Genomic DNA, 23,916 nt, shown 5'->3' with positions numbered 1-23,916 from the left:
CATCTCAATAGTGGGTGTAATATGACATAAATATTTGTATTGACATTGCACTTTCAAAGCACAGAGAACATATTGAAGGAGTCAATCAACCAACATCTGGTAGCATCTTGAATTGTACATCATGCCCATGATAGGAAAAGCCTTAATCACAGTTACCTAGCATGGTACATAATCACAGATAATATGGCATGGATTTAAGGTAGGCAACACTCATCACATAGTAGCAGAATCCAAATATGCAATAGAGGCCATTGATAAAAAACAAAAAATGTATTTATCACCAACTGATAAACTGTTACATCACTGCTGATGTCCCCCAAGAAGACAGAAATGTTCAGCCAGGAATGAGGTAAGTTGATGTATCTAAGGGGAAAAAAATGTCCAGCAAATTAACTGGCAAGTCCAACCTGGAAGCATAATGGGAAAAGTGAGGAAGGGAACAATACAAAGGATGTAAATAGGACTGGAATGGTCATATAGGTGGAACACTAAGGGAGAGGAAAAATTAGAAGGTAACAGTATCTTCTCAAGCAGCCAAAGTCTTGGGCATAAGGAAACAAACAAGAAAGAGAAGAACTAAGAAAACAAAATGTAGTGATCATCAATCATGAAGAAATCAAAAAGAAAGGCAACATTTGCATGCCAACAAGAGCAGGAATATGGACTTAAAGGGAAGGTGATATAATTAACACAAAGATAAGGGTTCCAATGGAGGATGGAGAAAAGCGTGGAAGACCATGTGGAGAAAGTGAGAAAAACAGAAGGAATGAAACTACATGTATAAAAATGGTAACAGAAAAACACAAGTAAAGCAGGTAAGCTGAAAGGTGACAGATAACGCCACCCTACAGCACATATCAGAAGAAACCAAAACACCCCATTCAAAAAGAAATGTATGTGAGGAACCATAGAATGGGATGGACTGTAACCTCTTTTGGTCTGCCATAAGTGTCATATACCAAGTAAGTAAACCATCACATACAAAAGAACAGGTCAGAAAACAATGGAAGTTACATGCAAAAATCTGGCTCTTCATATGAGGGACCATGGAAAGACGTGTGTGTGAAGACAGAGTGCAGGTACACATGGATTACATGTGGAAGCATGGCTGATGAAGGAGTATCAGTTATAAAGGAAGAGAAATGGAAGCAACACCAAAAAATTGGTGCAGCAGTGGAATTCACAGATGGGACATCCAACATGTAATCAGTAGCAGAACAGCAAGAAATTCCAAAACTGATATGGAGAAGGGCTTGGAAGGACACCAGTATTGTCCTGAACCAAACATTAGTTGGGGTGAGTCTATAAGGGAGAGGAAATATGAGGAATCTTAAATAAGGCTCCATTAGTCTTTCAAAAGCCCCTGATAATGATGCATGAGAGTGCAACTTAAAGGAATGAGGGTTTCAACAGAAGTCGAAAAAAACAGGGAACCTCTTACCAAGTACCAGAAAAAAAAAAAAGGTTTTCATTACTTAGCAAAGCACTAACTTTGAAATCTACATAATAAAATCTGCTTGAGAAATAGTGCCTTTCACCAAAACCGCTTAACATGAAGAGATAACAATAATGTTCTTCACATAATGACCTTTTCATTGGCTATAAACACGTGCCATGATAAATAAACACAAGTAAGTAAGTAATCTCAAACCCATTAACAGTTTCAGGAAGATTCTGTGGTGGGTGTAAAAAAATGGAAAGTTTCTATGTTAAAGATAAGGGTAAGATGAAAATCTAATATGAAGAATTCAGAGCAGAGAGGTATCATTTGACAAATAAAAATGAAGATTGAGAATTTTTTTAAATAAGTGTAATAAAAGATTTTGAAATTTAATAAAAAAAATTGGTATATACATAACTTAGCTAGCTATAAAATATAGAAAGTTTCAATGCTACAAAAAATATTGAAACAAGAAAGTTAAAATTACAAAAGTTAACTTACTTCAGATTTAAAAAAATTATCCTTACTTTGGCAAATCACTGTAATTATGTTAGTCTGAGTCAAAGTACAGGTAAAATTTTAAAAATTTCCAATAAATCAGTTTTTGTAGTTTGATTTTCTTGTTTCAATACTTTTTCTAGCATTAAAACTTTCTGTATTACTGTAGCTAGCTAGGTTATGTACAGATTGATCTCTATCTGTATTATTACAATTTAATTTTTTTTATTATGCTTGTTCCCTTTTATTACCTATATTTTTTGTGTGCCAACAATACCAAGCATGGGGCTCACATACACCCATTTTAATTTTATTATTCATCAGGATATCTACCAATCTACTCTCAAATTTAATTATATGTCCAAATTAGTGCATCATCTGTTTTATATTTAAAAACACACCAGTATCCTTTTCAGTACAAGAAACTAATCATTAAGACCCCAGATGGAAGAGTTCTGTGAAAGGATTAGAACTATAAAGTTTATCATTTTTTCTGCATACTTGTCTGGATAAATTGCTTACTTAATTACTTAAATGAATATTTGTCAAAATAGTGAAATTTTGTTACACTCCCTAAAAACATATTTAGTGATTTACATGCCTTTATAAGTACAATTAAACTTTAGGTTTCCTCAGTCATTAATGTGAAACAGTCCTTGTTAGTTTTCCGACATTTTAAAGGTGGTTTTAAATGAGGAATTTTTATGGCTGCCATTATATTTTATCATGATTCCTACTATTAAATTTATATCAAAATCTGAATTATAAACAATATTTTGATGCCAAGTTTACTGACATACATTAATGATCAAGAAGTTGTTTAACTAAATTTTGAATGTAACTGTTGAAGGTGTGACATGTACAATTTGACACTCATAATGCACTTAAGGTCAATCCTTATTATCACCACAGATATACCTTAAAAAAATTAGACAAAGTAATGTAAAAACACACCATAGCAGAAATCTCTCCATCAGCTTGAAGAAACTCTACAATTTTGCTCTTGTGAGCTGGTTCTACTCTAGAAAAGAGACGAGCACGTGCACATGCCAATCTCTGTTCATTTGGAGAAAGATCATCAAACTCACGCCCAGAGAAAGAAAGGCCTATGAATTGAGAAAAAAACATGGTAACAAACACAATATAAGATATTGCAAGGAAAAATAAATATCATTTCAATAACCTTTAATTTCCAAATGCTTTCATATAGTCTTAAGAAAAAAGCCCTATTTATTTCACAAATGAAAGGAACTAAAAGCTAAAAGAGAGAACTAACCTGAAGTATCTTCATTCTCACCAAAAACTCCAATTCTACGACAGATGGCTTCAGCAGTAGCCTATAATTATCAAAAGTTCAATAAAGGAAAAAAATGTACATACTTTATTTGGTCCACCTGCCACTTCTCAATGCACCAAATGATTTAAGTCATTTTGTAAACAACATCCAAAACCTTATAAACATTAACAAATTTACTGACAATCCCTTTATTTATGCCATTGATATTAATCAAAAAGTGAAAAGGTCTTAACAATGAGCTCTGAAGTAACCCACTTGTGACATTAATCCAATCTGACTGTGTTCCGTTTATAGCATCCCCCTGCTTTCTTCCATCCAAACCCACTTGCCATTCAATGAGTTATCTTACTCCTCATATCTATAGCGATAATTATTTTTAACATATTTTATTTGGCACCTTGTCAACTTCATTTTGAAAATCCAACTACATGAAATCCTCACCTTTACCCACATCTGCATAAGGATTAATCTCTTCAAAGAATGTCAAAACATTAATAACACAAGGTTTTCCTTTAGTGAAAGAATACTGATTATCCAAAAAACTTTTAAACTTTGTTAAATGACTTTGTAAAGCATTTTTTATCAGACTTTCAAAACTGTAGTAAGAAGTACCTCACATATCAAGTTTTTAATCTCCTTCCAAAATTCTTGGGAAAATATTATCTGGTTCACAAGCCTTAATATTCTTTAAACATTTTTTCTTAACAAGTTCATAATTAATGTGATTGGCTTGTCCAATTTTCTTTCCAACTTTCAGGGCAAAGAATGGTGCTTAACTCTTCATTTATAAATACTGAAGAAAAAGCAGTACATAATAAACCAGCCATCTCATAATTATCAGATATGAGAGCTCTTTTACCATCTTTCAAAGTTCCATTCTAGCATTTTGCTTGTTATTCATGAACTTAGAGACATCCTTATTGTTAATTTGTACATTTTTATACAAATTCTTTGCATATAACCTTTTGATTTTCTAATGTCATGCTTGACCAACTGTCTTGATCTTCTATAATCATACCAGGCAATTTATACTTCGTATATTTCTAATGTCTATCTTTAATTTTATCCCTTACATCATTTGTGAGCAAACTTGTTTTTCATTTGCATCACTGACTTTTGTTTCATTAGAAACATGTTTTTCTTGAATGTTTAAAAAATTGTCCTCATATGATTAGTGTCTCCAGTTAACCAATTCATGACAGATAACTTACATCACATCTCTAATCTTTTTTTCAAACCTGTAATTAAGATCTCCTTATTCCTGATCTACATATGCATTAAAATAGCAATTTCCATCTTCTCAACCATTTCTGAAATAAAAGTTAATAATAAACCTAAAATAGCATTGTTTATAGTAAGTTCTCTGATTAATTGGTTATGAAAATTGCCCAGAAAAGTTTCTTAAATTCTGTTTTCCTCATGGTTTGATTATAGTCTGAAAACAAAATCATCCACAATTATAGGGTATTGTGTTATCAAGTGCTGTTTGCTACTATAATAAACAGAACTAGCTAGAAAAAATGGCAAGTCTTCAATGCTGAAAAATACTATTATAACAAGTATTTCCTTTCATAATTAGAAAGTTCATATAAAATTATGAATTAAAGAGTGTTTTTAAAGTCTTGGATCCAGTTCAGAGTGGTGTAGCTAAGGCATATCTGTACAAATTAAGTTGAAATTCACAGAATACTACCATCATGACATGCAAAATACAACTGTAGAAAAAACAAAACTTGCCACCAAGTGTAACACTAGTACAAATTGTCCAAAGTGCCTTTTCTTACTCAACAATGGAATCAAATTGTAGAATGACACTGATGAATACTTCTTTTGAAAGTGGCAACAGTACATCATTTTGCACTATTTAGAATTGATAGTGATATCTTGTGATGATACACAATTTGAGATATATCCCTATAACAGAAACTTTGCAGAGTTGAAGTCAGGTGATTTTGCTGGACACAAAAATGAATTTTTTTCTAACAGAGTGCTCCCTCCGAGTATCCCATAAACATGCAGGGATGCACCCTCTGGCATAAGAAACATGTCTTCAAGAGAATGTAACATTTTCACACAGACTTGAAATAAAATACTTTTATAGTAGCTGACTATAGCTTTTACTACTGACATTACATGTGGTCTGTTGGAACGAAGTTTATTGAAAAATAATGGCCTAATTAAGAAACAAACAGCAAAGCAACATCACACAGTCAATTTCAGAGAGTAGAAAGGAATATCATCATGTGGATCAGGATATTCAGTTGCCCAAATGCAACAACTGTAAATATTGACAGCTCCATGAAGAGTGAATTATGCTTTGTCAATCCACAACATACTGGGCAAACAATATGGATCATAATATCATGTGCAGTGAATGAAGTCAAAAAGTCCAAACACAGCTGATTAAGGTTTGCAATTTCTTGCAGCATTGTGTTATTAAGAAATTCCATGCAAAGCAATCCACAGAGCTGTTGTCTCCTGATCTTTTTCAAACGTTCTTAGATGTCCACTCAATGATTATACATCCTTTCTGTTTATTAAACTTTGTGTTTGCTATGTGATGAACAGTTGAAACAAAACAAGGACTGTGGTCAAAGGTTGTTTTGCTGATGGAATATTTTTGCAGCATTGCTTCCCAATGAGATGTTTTACTATGGTCTATTTTCCTTATAGATTTGTGTTTTTTACTCAGCTTATTGTAAAAAATATAAACATTCACAGTCATTGCTTTAACACAAGGTCAAAGTGCCATCTGACAGCAAATCTTATTTAAAGCCAGTAAATTCTGCATGTCATGATGGCCATGTCCTGTGAATTTCAACTTAGTCTGTACTGGTGTATTTTAAAAATATTTTTTGAACCAGATGAAAGACTATAACCACTGTATTTTAACACAGCATCCTTTTGCACACAACTGTACTCAAGACAACCCCCAGTTTAAAATTTAAATTATTTGACTTCCAGCTACTGATGATTAACCAAGCAAATAAATGAACCAATATTCATATTAAATACAGAGGTCAAAGAACTGTTTCTTAAACAATTGATATTCAGAGCAAGTTTATACCACTGACAGAAGCTTGCATGATTCCACCCTTAAAGCACAACCATTTATATGAGTAATGCTTCATTTCTACCCACTTACTTTAAAATATTTTTCAGTATTATACTTTTACATAATAAACAAATTTTAAATCTTACATCTGTTTATCACTGACATAAGGTTGTAAATTACAATCATAATCAACTCTTAACAAAATCACTTAACCAATCATGAGACAAGATTGTTTCAATCTCCAGTTCAAACATTATTTTAATAATATTTGGGACTGTTTCAGGTTTATATTCTCACAACAGTTATGATGGTGTAAGAGCATCCTATATATTGTTTCAGGGCATATGTATATATATGCACACATACGTGCTTCAAAAGGCTATCGGAAATGACTGTCTAAAAAAAAATTAACAAAAACACAGGTTGAAACTGTGTTCAAAGAAATAAAGTTCTACCATATGTTAGTTACCTGATGTGTTAAAATTATTAAGTAATGCTAACTATTATAAACAGTATAAGTAATACAAAATATCTGAAACTCTTAAATAAAATGAAACATAAAAATCCATTTTATGACAGTATGTAAGGATGTAAATCTGTTTTGTAACATATCCTTTAGTGTGGTAGCCCACAAGATAGCGAAAGTGAATTATTTACTAATACTATTGTGATTGAAGTAGAAAAAAATAGTTCATTTTGTCAGTTGGATTCAAAAGGAACATAACTGAATCAGCCTAAGTGAACTCTAGACAAGAATAAGAGAACAATTTAGTTTGAGATGCATCTGTGAAATCTATACTGTAAAAAATGTTTGTATGTATATTTTACTTGTTTTTTACATATTTTAAAACAAGTGGGTGTGTGCTGTAGAAGAATCCTCAACCCACTATATACTTAAAACCCTAACATGTGGTGAGCCAGTTATGATTATACAGTAGTAAACAGTGGTAGAAAGAAATGTAAGCAACAGCAGACATAAGTAGGCTTATATACACACAACTGTTGTGGTAGCATAAACAGTGTAGAGATTACAATTACATTATATAATCATGTCAGCTGATTTTGATAAATGGATAGAAGGTGGTGAGAATCTTGGACTAAAGACAGTGATCCACAAGAGTTTATTAAACAATACATTTAGAGAGAGAGAATAGAGGCAACAGAAGAAAGAGGAGAGACGAAGAGAGGACAAAAGACATAACAGAATAAAAATGATAAAAAGATTGGAAAGAGAGAGAATAAGAATACAAACTGAGATAACAAAGCTCACCCAACAGAAAGATGAGGACCAAATAATGATAACAGAATTAGTGCCAGCTTGCCAAAGTTTCCCACTTCTGGTGAACAGAAATATGACATAGAAGCTTTTCTGGGGAGATATGAAAGATTTGCCAAAAATCAGAACTTGGACAAAGCTGACTGGGTAATCTATCTCAGACCATCATAGGAAAAGGCCTACACATAAGATGATGCTATTGACTACAACAAATTAAAAGTGGCTTTGATGAAATGATATAAATTTAAAGAATAAGGTTTTTGTTATGAGTTCAGAGAAGTCACACCCAACACTGGAGAAACTGTATTTCAGTTTGTGGCACGTCTAAGGTGATACTTCACAAAATAGACTGACATGGTCAAAGTGTGACAATAGTTTTGAGACTGGCAAACCTACTAATACAAAAACAGTTCATGATCACGTGCTTAACTGACATATCACTGTTCCTAAAGGTGAGAGCACTGAAAGATGTAGACAAAATGATCAAGCTGAAGGAAGTCTACCAAAGGTTACAAAAAATTAACAGAACACCTGAAGAAGAGATGCTATGCTTGTTATTCACAAAGGTAATAAACAAGAGTGATTGTCACTGTGGATAATGCTTCCAAAATAAACAGAATCATCAAAACATGTCAGATTCATCACAAAGTGTCATTTCCATGATTGACCAGTGCACAGCAACTGGTTGGCTGAAGTTAGCCAATGGATCAACAGTACCAGTTATAATTGTAGCATGTTACAAATATAGTAACTACAAGGTTGGGTAAATGAATTATTCACCAACACTAGCAGAGAAAAACTGTTCCTCTTGTCATCTGGAGACTTTTGAGAACTATTTAGAGTTTGAGATATAACTGATATAGATAGTTGATTTAATAAATATATAAATATCTCAGAAAATATAGGAGGTTCTTATTTTAGATTCTAGTTCATCAATACTGGTTATTTGAGAATACAAATCACAAGAAATTATAGGCTTTGTATTTGGGCATAACAAACATCTAACTTGAGCCAATGCTGTATTCAAACATACTATGTGACACATAAAAAATCGACATTTAGGTGTTCTTGTTTTCTATTTACTTTTAAATGAAAAAATTAACTAATGTATATTATTAAAAGTATAATTATAATTGACAAGTTGATACCAAACTTATTGAACTATATTTACAAAATAGTAGATTCAATAAAATTTTAAATAGGAGTCAACAAATGAGATGGCATGGCCTTTGACCTGGGATGATAAGATTAACCAATTGTATCCATACAAATCTTGATCAAAGTTGGGGCTCAAGAGTCCTATTTTATTGCATGTGAATTAGTTTAAATTGGCAAAATACTAACCAATAGGACATACAGGCAATTTTGAGCTTATATTTTTTGTGGTATAGTTAATCATTTGAAGTATAAAAGAATGTGCTTATTTCTATTATTCTAATTGTCATACTCGGTCTATTTACCTTTTAGTCTGTAAAATACAAATGATGTAACATATATAAGCACTTGCCATAAAAACAATAGTTTTATTCATGAATTCATTAACTATTTCTAACATTACCATGTTAATACCTACTACTGCTTTTAAAAATTACTGAAAATAAATTAATCTTTTCATAAAAAGCAATTTATACAACTTACAAGATATAAGTTGCTATGCTACCTACATTCTGACTTGTTCACTTATCCACTTATCAAGAACTTTCTCATAATCCCCTTAAAATAATAAGTTTTTAACATCTACAACACATTTACCAAATTAACCCTCAATTTTTGAGTGTCATCATATCATTACAGTCCATGTTTCTAAGTCTGTTCATACTCTATCTGATTCTGTGCATTTTGACGATAGCCCTGGAGCATAGTTTCCATTGCAAAATGGCTCAGCCATAAGACTATCATGTTCAAAACCCCACTTGTCCATGCTAGTTTCATATTCTTATCTGGTGTACAATGACAATGGTCTCTCAGTAATTCTGATGCATGAAATTACAATGAAAATTGCAAATTTAGATCCCAAAAATTGTCTTCATATAAAGTACTCAACTCTCTTTATTTTATTTCATGCAATCAAAACAAGATCCTTCTTAAAGTAAAAATATAGTTTCATACCTTATTATCTCCAGTAATAACAATAACCCTAATTCCAGCAGCTTTGCAACGTAGAATAGAATCAAAAACCTCTTTTCTTGGAGGATCCAGCATTCCAACAACTCCCACAAATGTCATATTTTTCTGTAAATTTGTACATATGCCATATGAATTGTAAAACTACAAATCAACATACACTACAAAATGAAATAAAAGAGTAAAAAAGTAAAACTTTTATTCATTGTACTTTTATATTTCTGTAAAATGGTTTTCTAATAAAATATTCACAAGAAGGTAATACAATAAAATATTATCTAATTATAACTAGGTTCAGACACTGGGCCTAAATAAAACCTTTGATTTTGCCATTGCAGTCAGTTTTCTGAATATCTCAGGTTTTGACTAAAGAATCTCATATATGTAGATTTAAAATAGTTGTTTTCTATTCTGACTTGTTCACTGAGAAATTTTAACTTATCTATTTATCAAGAACTTTCTCATAATCCCTTAAAAATAAGTTTTTAACTTCTACTACACAGTTTACATATTAACCTTCAAATTATCACCTTGTTTTCTTATTTACTACAGGAAAATGTAAAGAATGTAATTATGAAGACCAACACATAATTTCAGCTGAAAGTAATTACCAAAATCTAAAAGTAAATTATCATTTTTTACTTAGAGTAAATAACTGATGTACATCAATTCATAAAATTTTAAATTGAATGGTAAATCAAGTACAAAATAACTGAAATGGGATATTACAGAGCTGCATAAAAATGTTGATACTTCACAGGTGTTAACTTGGCATCATCACCTTCAAAAACTAAAAATTACTACTTTGTGCCCTTATGAATGTTACTCAGAACTTACCAAAAATGTACTGATGTTAATGACAATACCTCATATTGAAAAAACTTGTTGGAGTCAGAGAGATCCATGTGATCAGGTTTAAGAGGATCATCTATAGTTGCAAGTGCCAGACAACGTAAGGTGTCCTTTCCAGTACCATACTGACGAATTACATCCATTACTTTACTTTTTATTTCAGGTGTCATAGCTACTTTTTTGCTTCCAACACGTGCATGTGTGCATCGTTCCAAAACACCCTCTGGTGCTCCCTATTGTTGATTATGATGACGTTACTTAAGACTTGTATTTGAATAGCTCTCAAAAACATTTTCATTCACTAAAAGGCTTTATGAATTTATACAGATAAATACACCTTGGAAATACTGCATGTCCTCTTAAAATCTTCAGCATTTTATTTTTATCTTAACTATAATGAACAACAGAATTCCTTAAAGATCAGAGAAAGAATCGAAGTTTTAAAACCTGCAAAACTGGGAGAAAACACAGAGGGGTTATATAGTTAATGTGGAAGACTATAAGGATAACATACAAACAAAATATTTTGCAAACATGCCTAAAAATCATGAAAGTGCATTTCACTGACATTTGGAAACAGTATAATGGAGCATAGCACATAATTACGTGTAAATAATTTGATGTAAAAACACAAGATGGTACAAACAACTACTATTTTGTATTTTGCTGTTGAAGATACAATAAAATGCTAAAAATTGGAAACTACAAACCATATTGTTGAACCTATACAATCAATATATGGTTATAGATAAATGTTAAATATGTTATAAATGTTATAGAACTACCTCTACTGTCAATACAATGATTTATAAACTTTAGCAAACAGGAAGAGTAGTTGTTCTATAACATTATCATAAGCTGTTACATACTTGTGTTATACCAGAACTCTTACTATTTTATAGGATATCCACCACCTAGTAGAAACATTGTTCATACAGGCTTATGGTTTTTGTTTGTCACTCCACAGTGGTTGGCTAGTAATCTCCAATGACAGTCAATGTTTAATAATTAAGCAAATTTTTAAGATGAAGGTCTATTATCAAAACTTAAAAATCATTTCTCACATGAAAGGTGCCATACTCACAGAATTCAGGCAATTTTCAGAGATGTTACATGCTTAAATATTCAAAACCATTATTAGGGTAGATGAAGTAGTAAATTATAGTGACAACACTGACCAGTCCCTACAGAGACACCCCTAATATTATCCAGAAACCAATGTAACACACTTCCAATTAGTCTTAATGTATGGATGAAAAATATTTCACTTTCATGTTATACTGACTGATCCATACTGTTTTAAATACCAAAGTATCCTTATAACCATCTTGTACTCTATTTCAGTATTTTATATTTAATAAGAATGCTGCTACATTGACTGTTTTTCCAATGACAATAGCTGTATTGTGACTTCAATGTTATTCAAATAACACAATTTTTAATATTTTTATGTAAATAAAATACATAAAAAAGCAATGTAAACTGTTTTTAATGGTCAAACTGTGATAAATGAAAACTTGAAAGAATATTTAGAAATACAAATGTATTTTTAACATTTTGTATCCAATTTTAAACAAAAATATTTTAAGCATGCATAACAGAAGTCAAAAACATAACTAACTTTTATAATTTATATAGAAATTTTATCTTTAAGCTTTTCTACAAAGTTTCAGGCATACTTCACACACAAATAAATATATATGAACAATGTATATTTGATTGACATTAGTTAGTTAAATTAAAAAAATACTGTTTCTTATAGTTGTCAGTTCTGAAGTACAATTGTGGTTATTTCAAAAATTATAATTAATCAGATTTATGTGTATCTTCTTATAACAAAGCCACGAGGGGAATCAAATACCTGATTTTAGCATTACAAATTGAAAGACTTAACACTGTCCCACTGGTAAAGTAATCAGATTTAAATAAATGTTTTATCTTTAGCAAGTTTGCAACAGCAAAATGTGACATTTTTTTTATTTAAAATAATTCAAATATAGAAATTATTCCCAACTGTTAATCCCATATTATTTCACACATTCTGTATCAGTATTTCATGCTAATAGCTTCAAAGTGATGTTCAGAACCTGACACTAAAAAAAAAAAGTCTACAAATTATTTAATATTCATAAATTAGCAAATAATTGTTAAAAATATGTCTATGTATGAATATTAACAACAAATATTTCCATAAGTTAAAAAATAACATAATATTTAGTGACAACAAGGGACCTACTGGTCCAGCCAGTTAGGCTGTCTCATTCTCTAAATTAAATTATAATTATTAAACAGCCACAAAAAGAAAAACCTAAAGGCCAGACTTATCACTAATATATTTATCCAGCTCTCTCTTAAACTCACTTAAATTTACTGCCTTCACAACATCTGCAAGCAACCTGTTCTAAAGGCTAATTACCTGGTTAGAAAAATAAAACTTAACTGAAAATGACTACTACCTCGACAAAGTTTATATTTCTGTCCCCTTGATCTACCATTGTTATCACTAAGTATGATAAATGATAATACATAAACACTATCAATTCCCTTAACAATCTTAAACACTCCATTTATATCCTCTCTAAATCTTCTTATTTCAAGAGAAACGAATATCACAGATCTCAATCTCTTCTTGTATGACAACCCCTTTATCCCAGGTACAATTCTAACAGCCCTCCTCTGAACCCTTTCCAATAGTTCAATATCCTTGCTAAAGTAAAACATCCAAGACTGAAAACAAATTCATGGGTATTGCTGATTGTGAGGAGCATGCTGCTACTTTACAAAAAGATTTACGTCATTTATTATTTCAAGCAAATAAATAGTAGATGGGTTTTAATTATAACAAATGCAAGATGTTGCATGTGGATCATCATAATTTGGATGGGAATAACCTTAACAGTGTCATAAAAGAAAGGAATCTTGATGTAATGATTGTTCAGTATCATAAGCTCTCCACAAAGTATGTTGTTGCTGGTGGTAGAAAAATAAGATTTTAGTTTGTATAGACAAAAATATTGAATATAAGTCTAAAGAAGTTTTAATTTCATTGTATAGGCCACATTTGAGTACAATAATAAATGACATAGATCCTTTTGTAAAGTAGTAGCATGCTCCTCATAATCAGCAATACCCATGAATTTTACTATCATCTGCAAGTTTAAGTAACTCATTAACCATTGCTTCATATATGTCATTGATGTAAATAAAAAAAATGCAAAGGCCTTAAGACTGAACCCTGAGATAGTCCACTAGTAATATTAATATTAATCCACTTTGATTGAACTCCATTTATAACAGCATTCTTCTGTATAATTACTCATCCTCCACACCTACACCTCTGTAATTCTTTTTATAGGCCTTTTAAACTGCACTTTTTCAAATGCTTTCTGAAAATCCAGATATATCACATCCACATCTGTACCCTCACCTACATAAGCAGTAATCTTTCCAAAGAATGACAAAAGATCGTCTTAAACACATATTTCCTGAAGTTTTTGCACATAATTTCAAGGCCATTATAACAGGTTTTGATTTCATGGTAAAATTCTATTTTTGGTGATGGCATATTATTTTAACTTTTAGTAGCACTCAAAAATTACTTACTGAAAATATTTAAGAATACTCCTAACAGGAGTATTATCCTTATCAATCTCAATATACCCACAGACAGTACAGACTTTAAAGGCAAACAGTACTGACAACTTATCTGGGATAAATTCTGTGGTTTTCCCAATAATAAATGCTTTGATTTTTCCACAATGACAGAGAAGAAAACATTTTACACAAGTTAAAGGATAGCTGATTCTGTTTTAAGTTTATCACAGTTAAACACTGATCAACAGCTGAAGAAGTAGTAAATGTTAAAAACACCCCAGGATTTAGCCCAAAACTTCTGTGAAAGTATCTTATCCTAGAGAAGATATGTGATAGTCACATGACATCTAACCACTAGAAACTTGGGAATTCTCCTGAGATGCAATTACATCTCTGTGGAAATATGAAGACCCCACGTAAGTACCCCATGTAACCAGGTGATTATACCACAGGTTCTGTGGCACAATGCAGTGAAAGGTCTGACTAGGTTAACCTCAGTAGAGCATTTAGATATAAATAAAAAAAGGTGTGATTAATGTAATAAACCAGGTTTAAAACATTTATACATATTTTTCATATTTCAATTATTTTAACATTTCTTTTATTCTCTTCATGAATTAATTTTCATTATTCTACAAAGACGTTTTCAACAATTAGATTGTCTGGTATATTTCATAAGTATCGTATAAAAATTTAAAAGGCTTAAAACAAGTACTATAAAAAGTTGAAGATAAAACAGTAATTACTATCAGATAATGCTTTGCACTTCTTTTAACTGCTGAACTAAAAAATACCACAATTTACTGAAAAATATTAACTTTCATAAATGTAACAGGCAATATATAAAATAAACTGCTACAAAATTTTCATTTTAACAAACCTTATACTATAATGTGAAGTACTAACACATCTCTTTACCATATTTTACTATATTTGAAAATAGGTCTAATACAGATAACAAATAACTGCTTTAGATGCACAAGTTTTACTAAAAATACCCATTATTTTATAAACACATACCTTACAGAACATTTTTGGACCAGGTCCTAATCTTACAGACCGTGTGGGTACACAGTACACACTCATAGATTTGCGGTCACGAGAGAACTCTAGGGTAAACTCTTTTCTCCACATAGCTTGAACTCCATGATTAACCACTAATGCTGCATCTCTTTTGGTTCGCCCAGTTTTCTCAAAGTTGAAAGGATTCATCTTCTCTGCCAAAACTACCAGAGCTGTTTCTGTTGCTTCACCAACTTTTTCAAATATTTGTTTGTACTGGTGGAAAACAAGGTATTACATAATTAACAATGAAAAATTGTACTCCAAAACTTGTTACAAGCTATGTAATTTTTTTCTTCTTTTATAATAAAAGTAAATTACAAAAATTCCATATTTCCTTTTAAATTAATTCCTGGTGTTCCTAGAATAGCTACTTGCTAAAAATCAACTTTCTTTCTTCAACCAAGTATGTCCCCCACTATACAATAAAACTTTTCTGTCACTCTCTTGAATGTGCAAACAAGAGTAGCAGAATCATGTTGTAAATCTTTATTCAAAGTAATAGATGAATAAAAATACCAGTTGTATTTTTCCTACTTAACTTTTCTAATGGACAAGAAAAATGAATTTAATAACTTATCTGTATAAATATTGTTGTTCAAAAACTGATTGAGATAAATTGTCTTCAAACATTTATAAAAGTTATTTTTTATTATTTAATCAAATTTAACTTTGCAACATTAAAATATTTATTAGTTACTTTTTGAACATAGATGGTATAATTAACATTACAATAGATAAGCAAACAATGATTTATAAGCATATAATAATTTCACTGATGGTAAAACATATTAAATGTTTCAATAGATCACTGCTGTCTTATGCTTATAAATTGTTTGCCTACTTATTATTATATTAGCGTAATGCACTTCCTTACTCAAGTATAGTTTAAGTTAGTTTTGAATTACTTAGAAACAGAACATCAAATTGTGCACAAATACTACACAACAAAGCAAGTTGACTGCAGTTTATAAGAATGCTGTTACAGATCCCACACTATCTTTGGGACTACTTTCTCATCACTAATCATAATCAATCATTCCTCAACAGTGCAATTTTTACTATACTAAGTTTCTGTGAAGACTAGTAAGACTGATCTTAGTCCACACACATCCTGACAAACTTTTTACAGAACATCCAATCTAGGTGGACTTTGTTTCTCAAACCAAATGTAAACTAAGTATACCAAAATCCATAGTTACCCACACAGGTGTATCAGAAAACTGGACGGAAGGAATATTATTTTCATTCTTACTATGAATGAAATTAAAGAATATGTCATAAAATGCAACTCACATAACTAGTATCAGTATATTTTCCTAATCCTAACTTCAATTAACCTTTTTTTACAAAGAACTCTATGGAGTTTAAATTTCAAGTATTTAAGGAATACTGTTTCATATCCTCATGAGGGTATATTGACCTTTTATCCATTTTGCTCCAGGTAAGTTAAAGTGCACATGTCATAATATTTTAGAGTGTTATTTTCACAATTTTATTAAACAACATGATCACCACTTATGTTAATGAGATTGGCATCGAAACGTAGTTTATAATTTAAATTTTAAAATTATACATGATTTAAAGACAAAAGTTAAGTCTTACTAGTCAGTTTCACATTATTACAAGGGTATACTGACTTTTTACTTCCAATGGAAATCACTTTGAAATCTGTGTGCCCTGTACTTTGCATATTTTTGCTCTTTCATCATAAAATATCTTTCATATGACAAAAGCTCCAACTAAAACTCCAATCATGGTAACATTGCACTGTCAAGTATTTGAGCACTTACCAAAATGACTGATGTCAAACATTTTGTCTATGATACTATGGCTATAAATGTTGTAACATGTTATTGCATCAGTATATACAGATCATTCAGTTAATCACATAGTGTGGTTTATTTTTTTCATACATTTAGATTACTGCTTTAAGTTCATCACTAACAACCTAATAAAAAGCACTGAAGTTTTCAAAACTTTAATTTACATAGAAACTAATTTTTTCATTTTCATGGTCTTTGGGAAATTTTAAATGCCATGGTTACTAAAATCATAAATCATGAAATAAGAGAATAAAATCAAGATAAAACAAACCTTTAACCTTTTTTGTTCTTGACTTAAAAAAAAAAATCCACCTTATTTCAAAAAGTGAGTGCAAAAAAAAAAGGGATAACTTACTTCATTGAAATCAACACTGGAATCATTGCACATAACACAACATGTTGCAACTTCATACAGTGCTTCAAAATCATTAGTTCGAACCTTGTTTCCATCCTTGAATCTTCAAAAGAGATTAACATTGAGTATAAAACCAAGTCAGATACATCAATAAGTATTACATTCATGAATACTTCTGAACTTCAGCTGAATTAAAATGGCACAAGAATTTTCAGTTATCACTACACATGTAAATGTCTTTTAATTTTTTCAGCACATATCTGGTCCTAAGGACTGAACTTGTGACTATTTGTGCTTGTTATAGTTTTCATGTTATAACTTTTAAAACAGTCAAGTGTATCCTTTATGAAATTTTGCAGATTATCAGTAACCATTACATATCTACAAATTATAACATGGAAACACAAATATTTAGTCTGAAAATGTTAAATATCATAACATTATATATTCATTACATTGACCTTTTCAGTTGTGCCTGACATTCCAACGACACACAGCACGTACATTCATGGTACCATATCAAACAACATAAAACTGACCTTTAGAAAAACATCTGTCTTGGGTGCATTTTAGTGGACGAGTATTTTGTAAAATACAGGCACATTTTAGTTATAATACACGTCTATACATTACTGCTATATAAAATAAGTTGTTAAACTTATTTTCTTAAACATAAAACAGTGAATGAAAAAATAAAGCAAACAATTCTCTCTCCTATTTACAAACTTTCTACTCATTTGCATATTGCTGTAGGCTGCTAAACTTTATCAAATTTCACACATAAAAGATGTGAAGCACAATAACTTTTTTGGGTTTATATATACATTTTGATATAACCAAAACTCATAAAGTACTATATCATTACCACAGAATTTCACAATAATTTATCAAACTTAGTAACCAAGCTGTATTTAGGTAAAACAAAAATTGAAATTTAGAGCTCAGTAAAGTCTTATCTTACCACTTAGAATTTGATATAAAAATAAATAGTTCCATATCCACATATCTTGAAAAGACTGAGAAATCCACCAGCAGAACATATTTAGCTTGTGATTGATTATTCACACATTGTAGACAGAAGTAAATGTACATAAGCCTTTGTAAAAATGGAAAGAGGTGGGTGTGGCCACTGTGTTTGAGTCAATAAATATAGCAATATCTCAGCAAATAGAAAAGACAGGAAGACTTTGTTTTATATTCTAGCTTGTCCATATAAATAATTTGAGTTCCTAATTTGTAGGAAACTAGATACTTTGTATTTAGACATCACAAACGTTTAATTTGAACTAATGCTGCATTCAACAAACGAGATTACCAACAAAAATCAATATTTAGGTGCAATTTTTTAATATTTACATTTAAATTAAGAAATTAACTAATGCATAATACTTAAGTTTAAATTATACCTATGATGTGATACCAAACTTACTGACATAATTTCATAAAATAATAGCTGAATAAAATTTTGAATGCGAGTCAACAGATGCAACGACATGGCCTATGACCCATAACTCATGCCAACAGGATTTAACTTACTGGAAACAGATAATTTCTTAAGCAAATATCCACATTCAAATCATATATATAAATCAAGAATCACATTTTAAACACCAAAAACAAAGACACCTCTGTAATAAGCAGTTTTCTCTAATACTTCTGGGTAAAGTATTTTGAAACAATCACTGTATATAAAATTTCCAGTTTATTTTTATTACTTTCTTTTAAAACTGACTAGCAGTGAATATTTTACACTGAATATCATATGGAAATATATATGATGTATTAGACGACCAAATAAGAGGATACAGCATGAGTAGTAATGAGAGTTTAATTGAAAGTGAGTTTCTAAGACTAAACTCTTAGAGAATAATACACAGTTCTTTTATCAATACAAAACAGACACTAATAAATCAATAAGTTGGCAGAATGTTCATTAAGTTTAAAACACAGTTGTCTAGAAGTTAACAAACTATTATATGATATCTTTGAGAAAAATGCAGAAGTGAAGAGAAGAACAGAACCATAAAAGGAAATTCAGACTGGAAGGTTGAGTGTTTTTAGAACACATGCAAGTCCGGGACAAAGGGGGTCTGCAAAATACAATTACACAACTATACAGAAATGTTAAATTCTAAAAACCAACAAAAATAATTTTAAAGTTATGTGCAAAACAATTAAATCAGGTAAAGCTAGAATGATTTGTTGCATTTATTGTTTTGGTTTTGTATAAATCATTTCCAAGATCCTATTTACAGACTCTAAAGACAGAAGTGTAGATGACATGTAGGGAGATTGTTTTGGCAGAAGAAATACAAAAGACAAAAGCTGTCAAAAGTAAGTTGATAAATTGTTTGTCAGAAAGATTGCCTAAGATTTGTGTGAATTATATTAACATTTCTACATAGTAAAGTAATGTATTAGTTCTAATATGTTAGCAAAACAAAGTACAATTGAATACATCAATAAATTAGATGTGGTTGAAATACTGACGAGTATTTTGGAAGAGTTTCTAAATGAGTATCCAAATAGGAAATTTATATATGCATGTATGTATGAGAAATAAATATATGTTTCTATTTTTCTCAGATATCAAGTAGATTCTTTAGTCATTTCACAAACTATCTGAAGTTGGCTACTTGTGAGTGTAACCCACAACTATAATAATCCTACAAATAAATAAATCCAAATGTAACTAGTAAAAGGTGAAACTACAAGGGAATCACCCAGTGCAGCATATATGTACATACACTTCTTGCACTTAGGGTTTGCTTGAAGTAATTGAAAGAAAATAACATAATCTGCCTCAATACATAATGGATTGGGATTCCTGCAACATTTAATAAAAATAATATGATTTACAATGTGATATATGTGATACAGATGTAACATTTTTGGGCTGGTTAACCAGACCACATATGTGATAGATTAGTACTCTCGACACATTGAATATAATACAATTCTCTCACTACAGGCATGGCCAATTCTGCTGAGCTTATAACCCAAAATCAACCCCTAGAATCATACAATAATGAAATTCTTGCTTATATGTATGATACTGGAAAAGCTTTTTTATTACGTAATGTGCAACCCACAACTTCATGGAATTTTTCTTATCTAGATTTGCAACAGAGGTCGCAATCTTCCCATTTCATCTCTGTTTCTCATCATGGAGAACTTTACTTTTCTCCATTCAAATATACAGAAACAAAATAAAGAGCTGAATTTGCTGCACCTAGTGGAGAAAAACTAAGGTGAAGAGGTCACATGCAGATTTAACATTTATCTGGTATATTTTTGTCTTTAGACAAGAAAAAAAATTGAACAAAGATTAGAATACAAGGCTGCAAATCACTCACAGTCACCATGCATTGTCATCCCTACCAGCTGCTAGCACTCCAAGTGAGCATTGGTGCCACAGATAATTGGCTAGGTTTCATAATGTAGCTTCTAATGTTTTGTGCATGTTTGTAAAATTTCACAAACTTTCAGTTAACATTATAAGTCTTTTGTGGACAAAAAATCAATAACAAAGTACTTTTTTCAAACTTTTTCTGTGAACAAAGAGACAAAGTGTTGATTGCTTCAAATGCAGAGTGATTTTCATGTTAAGATTAAAAATAATTTTCCTCATCTTAAAACTCTCCAGTTTCATTTGTGTAATCCCTGAAACCTCATAAGTAAATTTGATCAACCTGGTAACTACCATAAGAAACATGAAACAAGTGTAAAATGCCCTCTTTTGCTCTGTAGAATGACTTCAAATTTTTACAGGAAACTAAATTTATTTATTTTAAATAGCTGAATGCTCATAACAGTATACATCTGTTTTTATTTAACTTGTTTTATTGCCCTTTGAACTGTGTTCAGCTAATATTCCAATACACAAATTGCAAATCACTAAGTGAACATGTACTTCACATTACAATGTTGATTTGTGTAATGCATGAACTACTTGCCAGAATAACTCATGAAGAATATTTATTATTGCTAGTTTTTCTTCATCTTACCTAATCTAACCTAAATTTCTAATTTTTTACATCTGAAATTACATTTACAACAATAATTAAATAATATGAAAATCAAGAAATACAGTATTCACTTGTGTCTTCTTTTTTTGTTGTTGTAAACTGCTGAGGAACCTTAACCTTATCTTTTTTATGTTCATTGGAATATCATAACAATACAGTAATTTAATTCAATTTTTAAGGTAACTTTCTAGATAGTTGTGTTGTTGTTGTTTTTGGAATTTCGCACAAAGCTACTTGAGGGCTATCTGTGCTAGCCGTCCCTAATTTAGCAGTGTAAGACTAGAGGGAAGGCAGCTAGTCATCACCACCCACCGCCAACTCTTGGGCTACTCTTTTACCAATGAATAGTGGGATTGACCGTAACATTATAACGCCCCCACGGCTGGGAGGGCGAGCATGCTTGGCGCGACGTGGGCGCAAACCCGAGACCCTCGGATTACGAGTCGCACGCCTTACGCGCTTGGCCATGCCAGGCCAGATAGTTGTGACTTGTACACTTTGACCCACCAATAATGATAGGAATAACTCTTTCCATATGAGGCTAATGAATTCCACCAACCCTATGATTTTAAAGTACCCATCAGTAAACATTACAAGTCCTTTGTACACAAGATATTTTATTCAATATTTGTCTATGAATGTATGGAGTTTTTTTCATCTGAAAATTTCCAAATGAATTTTTTTTTTCAGTAAAACTTTATATTTGACACAAATATGATTCCCACAAGAATCACGTCTGATTAATAATCCTGCAATCAGGATGTAAATCAGTTGGTGAACATGTAATACTTGATCAGAACACTAAAGATAAATTTTCAAACTGAAAATGAAATAGACAATAATCTTTACTGAAAATAACATAGCTTTATATGTTATTTTATACAATAAAACTTTTCCTTTCTATTTGTTGTAAATAATATAAAATGTCACTGTGGATTATTTGCAGTTTGTGAAAGAAAACTCTGTACTTTAGAAAACAAATGTTAAAATCCTCATACAAGGAACACTGAAGGGTTATTAATACATTTCCTTATATCAATATGATTGATAATCTACATTTGGGTGCTAAGTTGTTTGGTGTATGCTGACATTAAAACAGTTAAACTAAATTTTGAATGTAATTCTGTAAAATGTCATGGCATGCACATTTTGACATACCCACAGTGAAAAGATTAACACAAAAATTATCACAGTATTAAGTGCATTATACCACTACATTCTGATTTCAGTTACAAAAACTTTAATTCTGAATAAATTCAGAATATAGGGAAATTAACATTTTACAAATTCTGTTTACAAATTAATTTTATTACTTAATATGAGGATTATAATTTCTGCTTTAAAAATATTGCCTTTCAACCAATTTGTAGAAATTGGCAAAGAAAGTTTAAGAGCTCTTCTACAAAGTTATTGAAGCTATACTATTACACCTATTTATTTATTTTTTCATACTTTAAGTACAGGTTTTAGAGTCTCTTTTTATTTTTTCTTATTTTTATTGCTTATCTCCACAAAAACAATTACTTATTCAAAACCGTAATTTATTACAAATTTTAATTAAATCTTAACTAATGGTATATTAGAACTCAATAAATGAAAACATAATCCAATTTGCAAGAAAGCTTATAAAAAGTGAAGAACAAAATAATGAAATATAAGACTTTGTACATACATTTCTCCAACTGGTTCATAAGTAGAGCCTGTGATTTGAAACTCACCAAGAGCAACATTTTTTCCATCAATATCTTCCACAACAAAGAGCTATTTCAAGATACAAAACATAGACAGCAGTCAACACTTTATATTCATCTTAACAATTCATATACTTTTGTAAAGATTGTTGTCTCTTGTAAAATAATTACAGGTAGTTCATAACATACATGGCATGCAAATAAAACAATTATTCTAAAGTAACCCATTAAATGTTTTTCTAACCAGTTGAAACTTGGAAAAAACACAATCACAATAATCAAGTAAAAGGCTTTATACAATTTCAACCCTGTGCTCAGTATTTTAGATTTAAAGAAATAATATAAGATGTAAGTTAAAGTTTTCCTTGAAATTTAAAGCAGGCAACTAAAGCAATATGTTTTGCATTGTGCAGACTCACAACCTATGAACCACTGTTTAGCAATTACTATCATGGCTGAAGAGAACCACTTATTTGCTAACTATATACACACTTAAAATTATCAAGTCAGTCCTGCTAGTAGTTGCCAAAGTAAATTTATGTAAGTTAAACTATAATTTCTCAGATGTGTTACAAGTCTTTTAACAAAGTGAAGTGTGTGAGCCTCTGTTATAGTGGAGACTAAAGAAAAGTATTCAAAAAGAATAAAACATAAATTACATTTCAAATGTTATTATAAGTCAATAAAAATAAGTTGACAACAAGCACTTTTAACAGGGTGAATAATAGAACAGAATATGTATCTCAGGACAGCTGGTATGGGCACTAACACTTTTACTAATAAAGCAGAGAACAATGTTTCAACCTTCCTAGGTCAT

General features: G+C 30.7%; 1 protein-coding gene across 6 annotated transcripts in view; it reads right to left on the bottom strand.

The window, feature by feature from the left end:
• LOC143243910 (calcium-transporting ATPase sarcoplasmic/endoplasmic reticulum type-like) overlaps positions 1-23,916 on the bottom strand; it is a 134,437-nt gene that overhangs the window by 29,658 nt on the left and 80,863 nt on the right. For all 6 annotated transcript variants that reach the window (XR_013024810.1, XM_076487688.1, XM_076487685.1 and 3 more), the window contains exons 13-19: positions 23,081-23,169; positions 17,381-17,483; positions 15,158-15,415; positions 10,558-10,776; positions 9,677-9,799; positions 3,216-3,276; positions 2,894-3,045 (exon numbers count right to left, since the gene is read on the bottom strand). Coding sequence is in view for 5 of the 6 variants with exons in the window: in XM_076487688.1 (XP_076343803.1) it covers positions 2,894-3,045; positions 3,216-3,276; positions 9,677-9,799; positions 10,558-10,776; positions 15,158-15,415; positions 17,381-17,483; positions 23,081-23,169 (1,005 nt within the window). In the remaining variant the exon portion in view is untranslated. The remainder of the gene's footprint in view (positions 1-2,893; positions 3,046-3,215; positions 3,277-9,676; positions 9,800-10,557; positions 10,777-15,157; positions 15,416-17,380; positions 17,484-23,080; positions 23,170-23,916) is intronic.

Source organism: Tachypleus tridentatus, chromosome 2 (genome assembly GCF_004210375.1).
Source record: "Tachypleus tridentatus isolate NWPU-2018 chromosome 2, ASM421037v1, whole genome shotgun sequence".
NCBI lineage: Eukaryota > Metazoa > Arthropoda > Merostomata > Xiphosura > Limulidae > Tachypleus > Tachypleus tridentatus.
The sequence above is the reverse complement of the archived record's forward strand: the minus strand, read 5'-3'. Positions and strand labels throughout refer to the sequence as shown.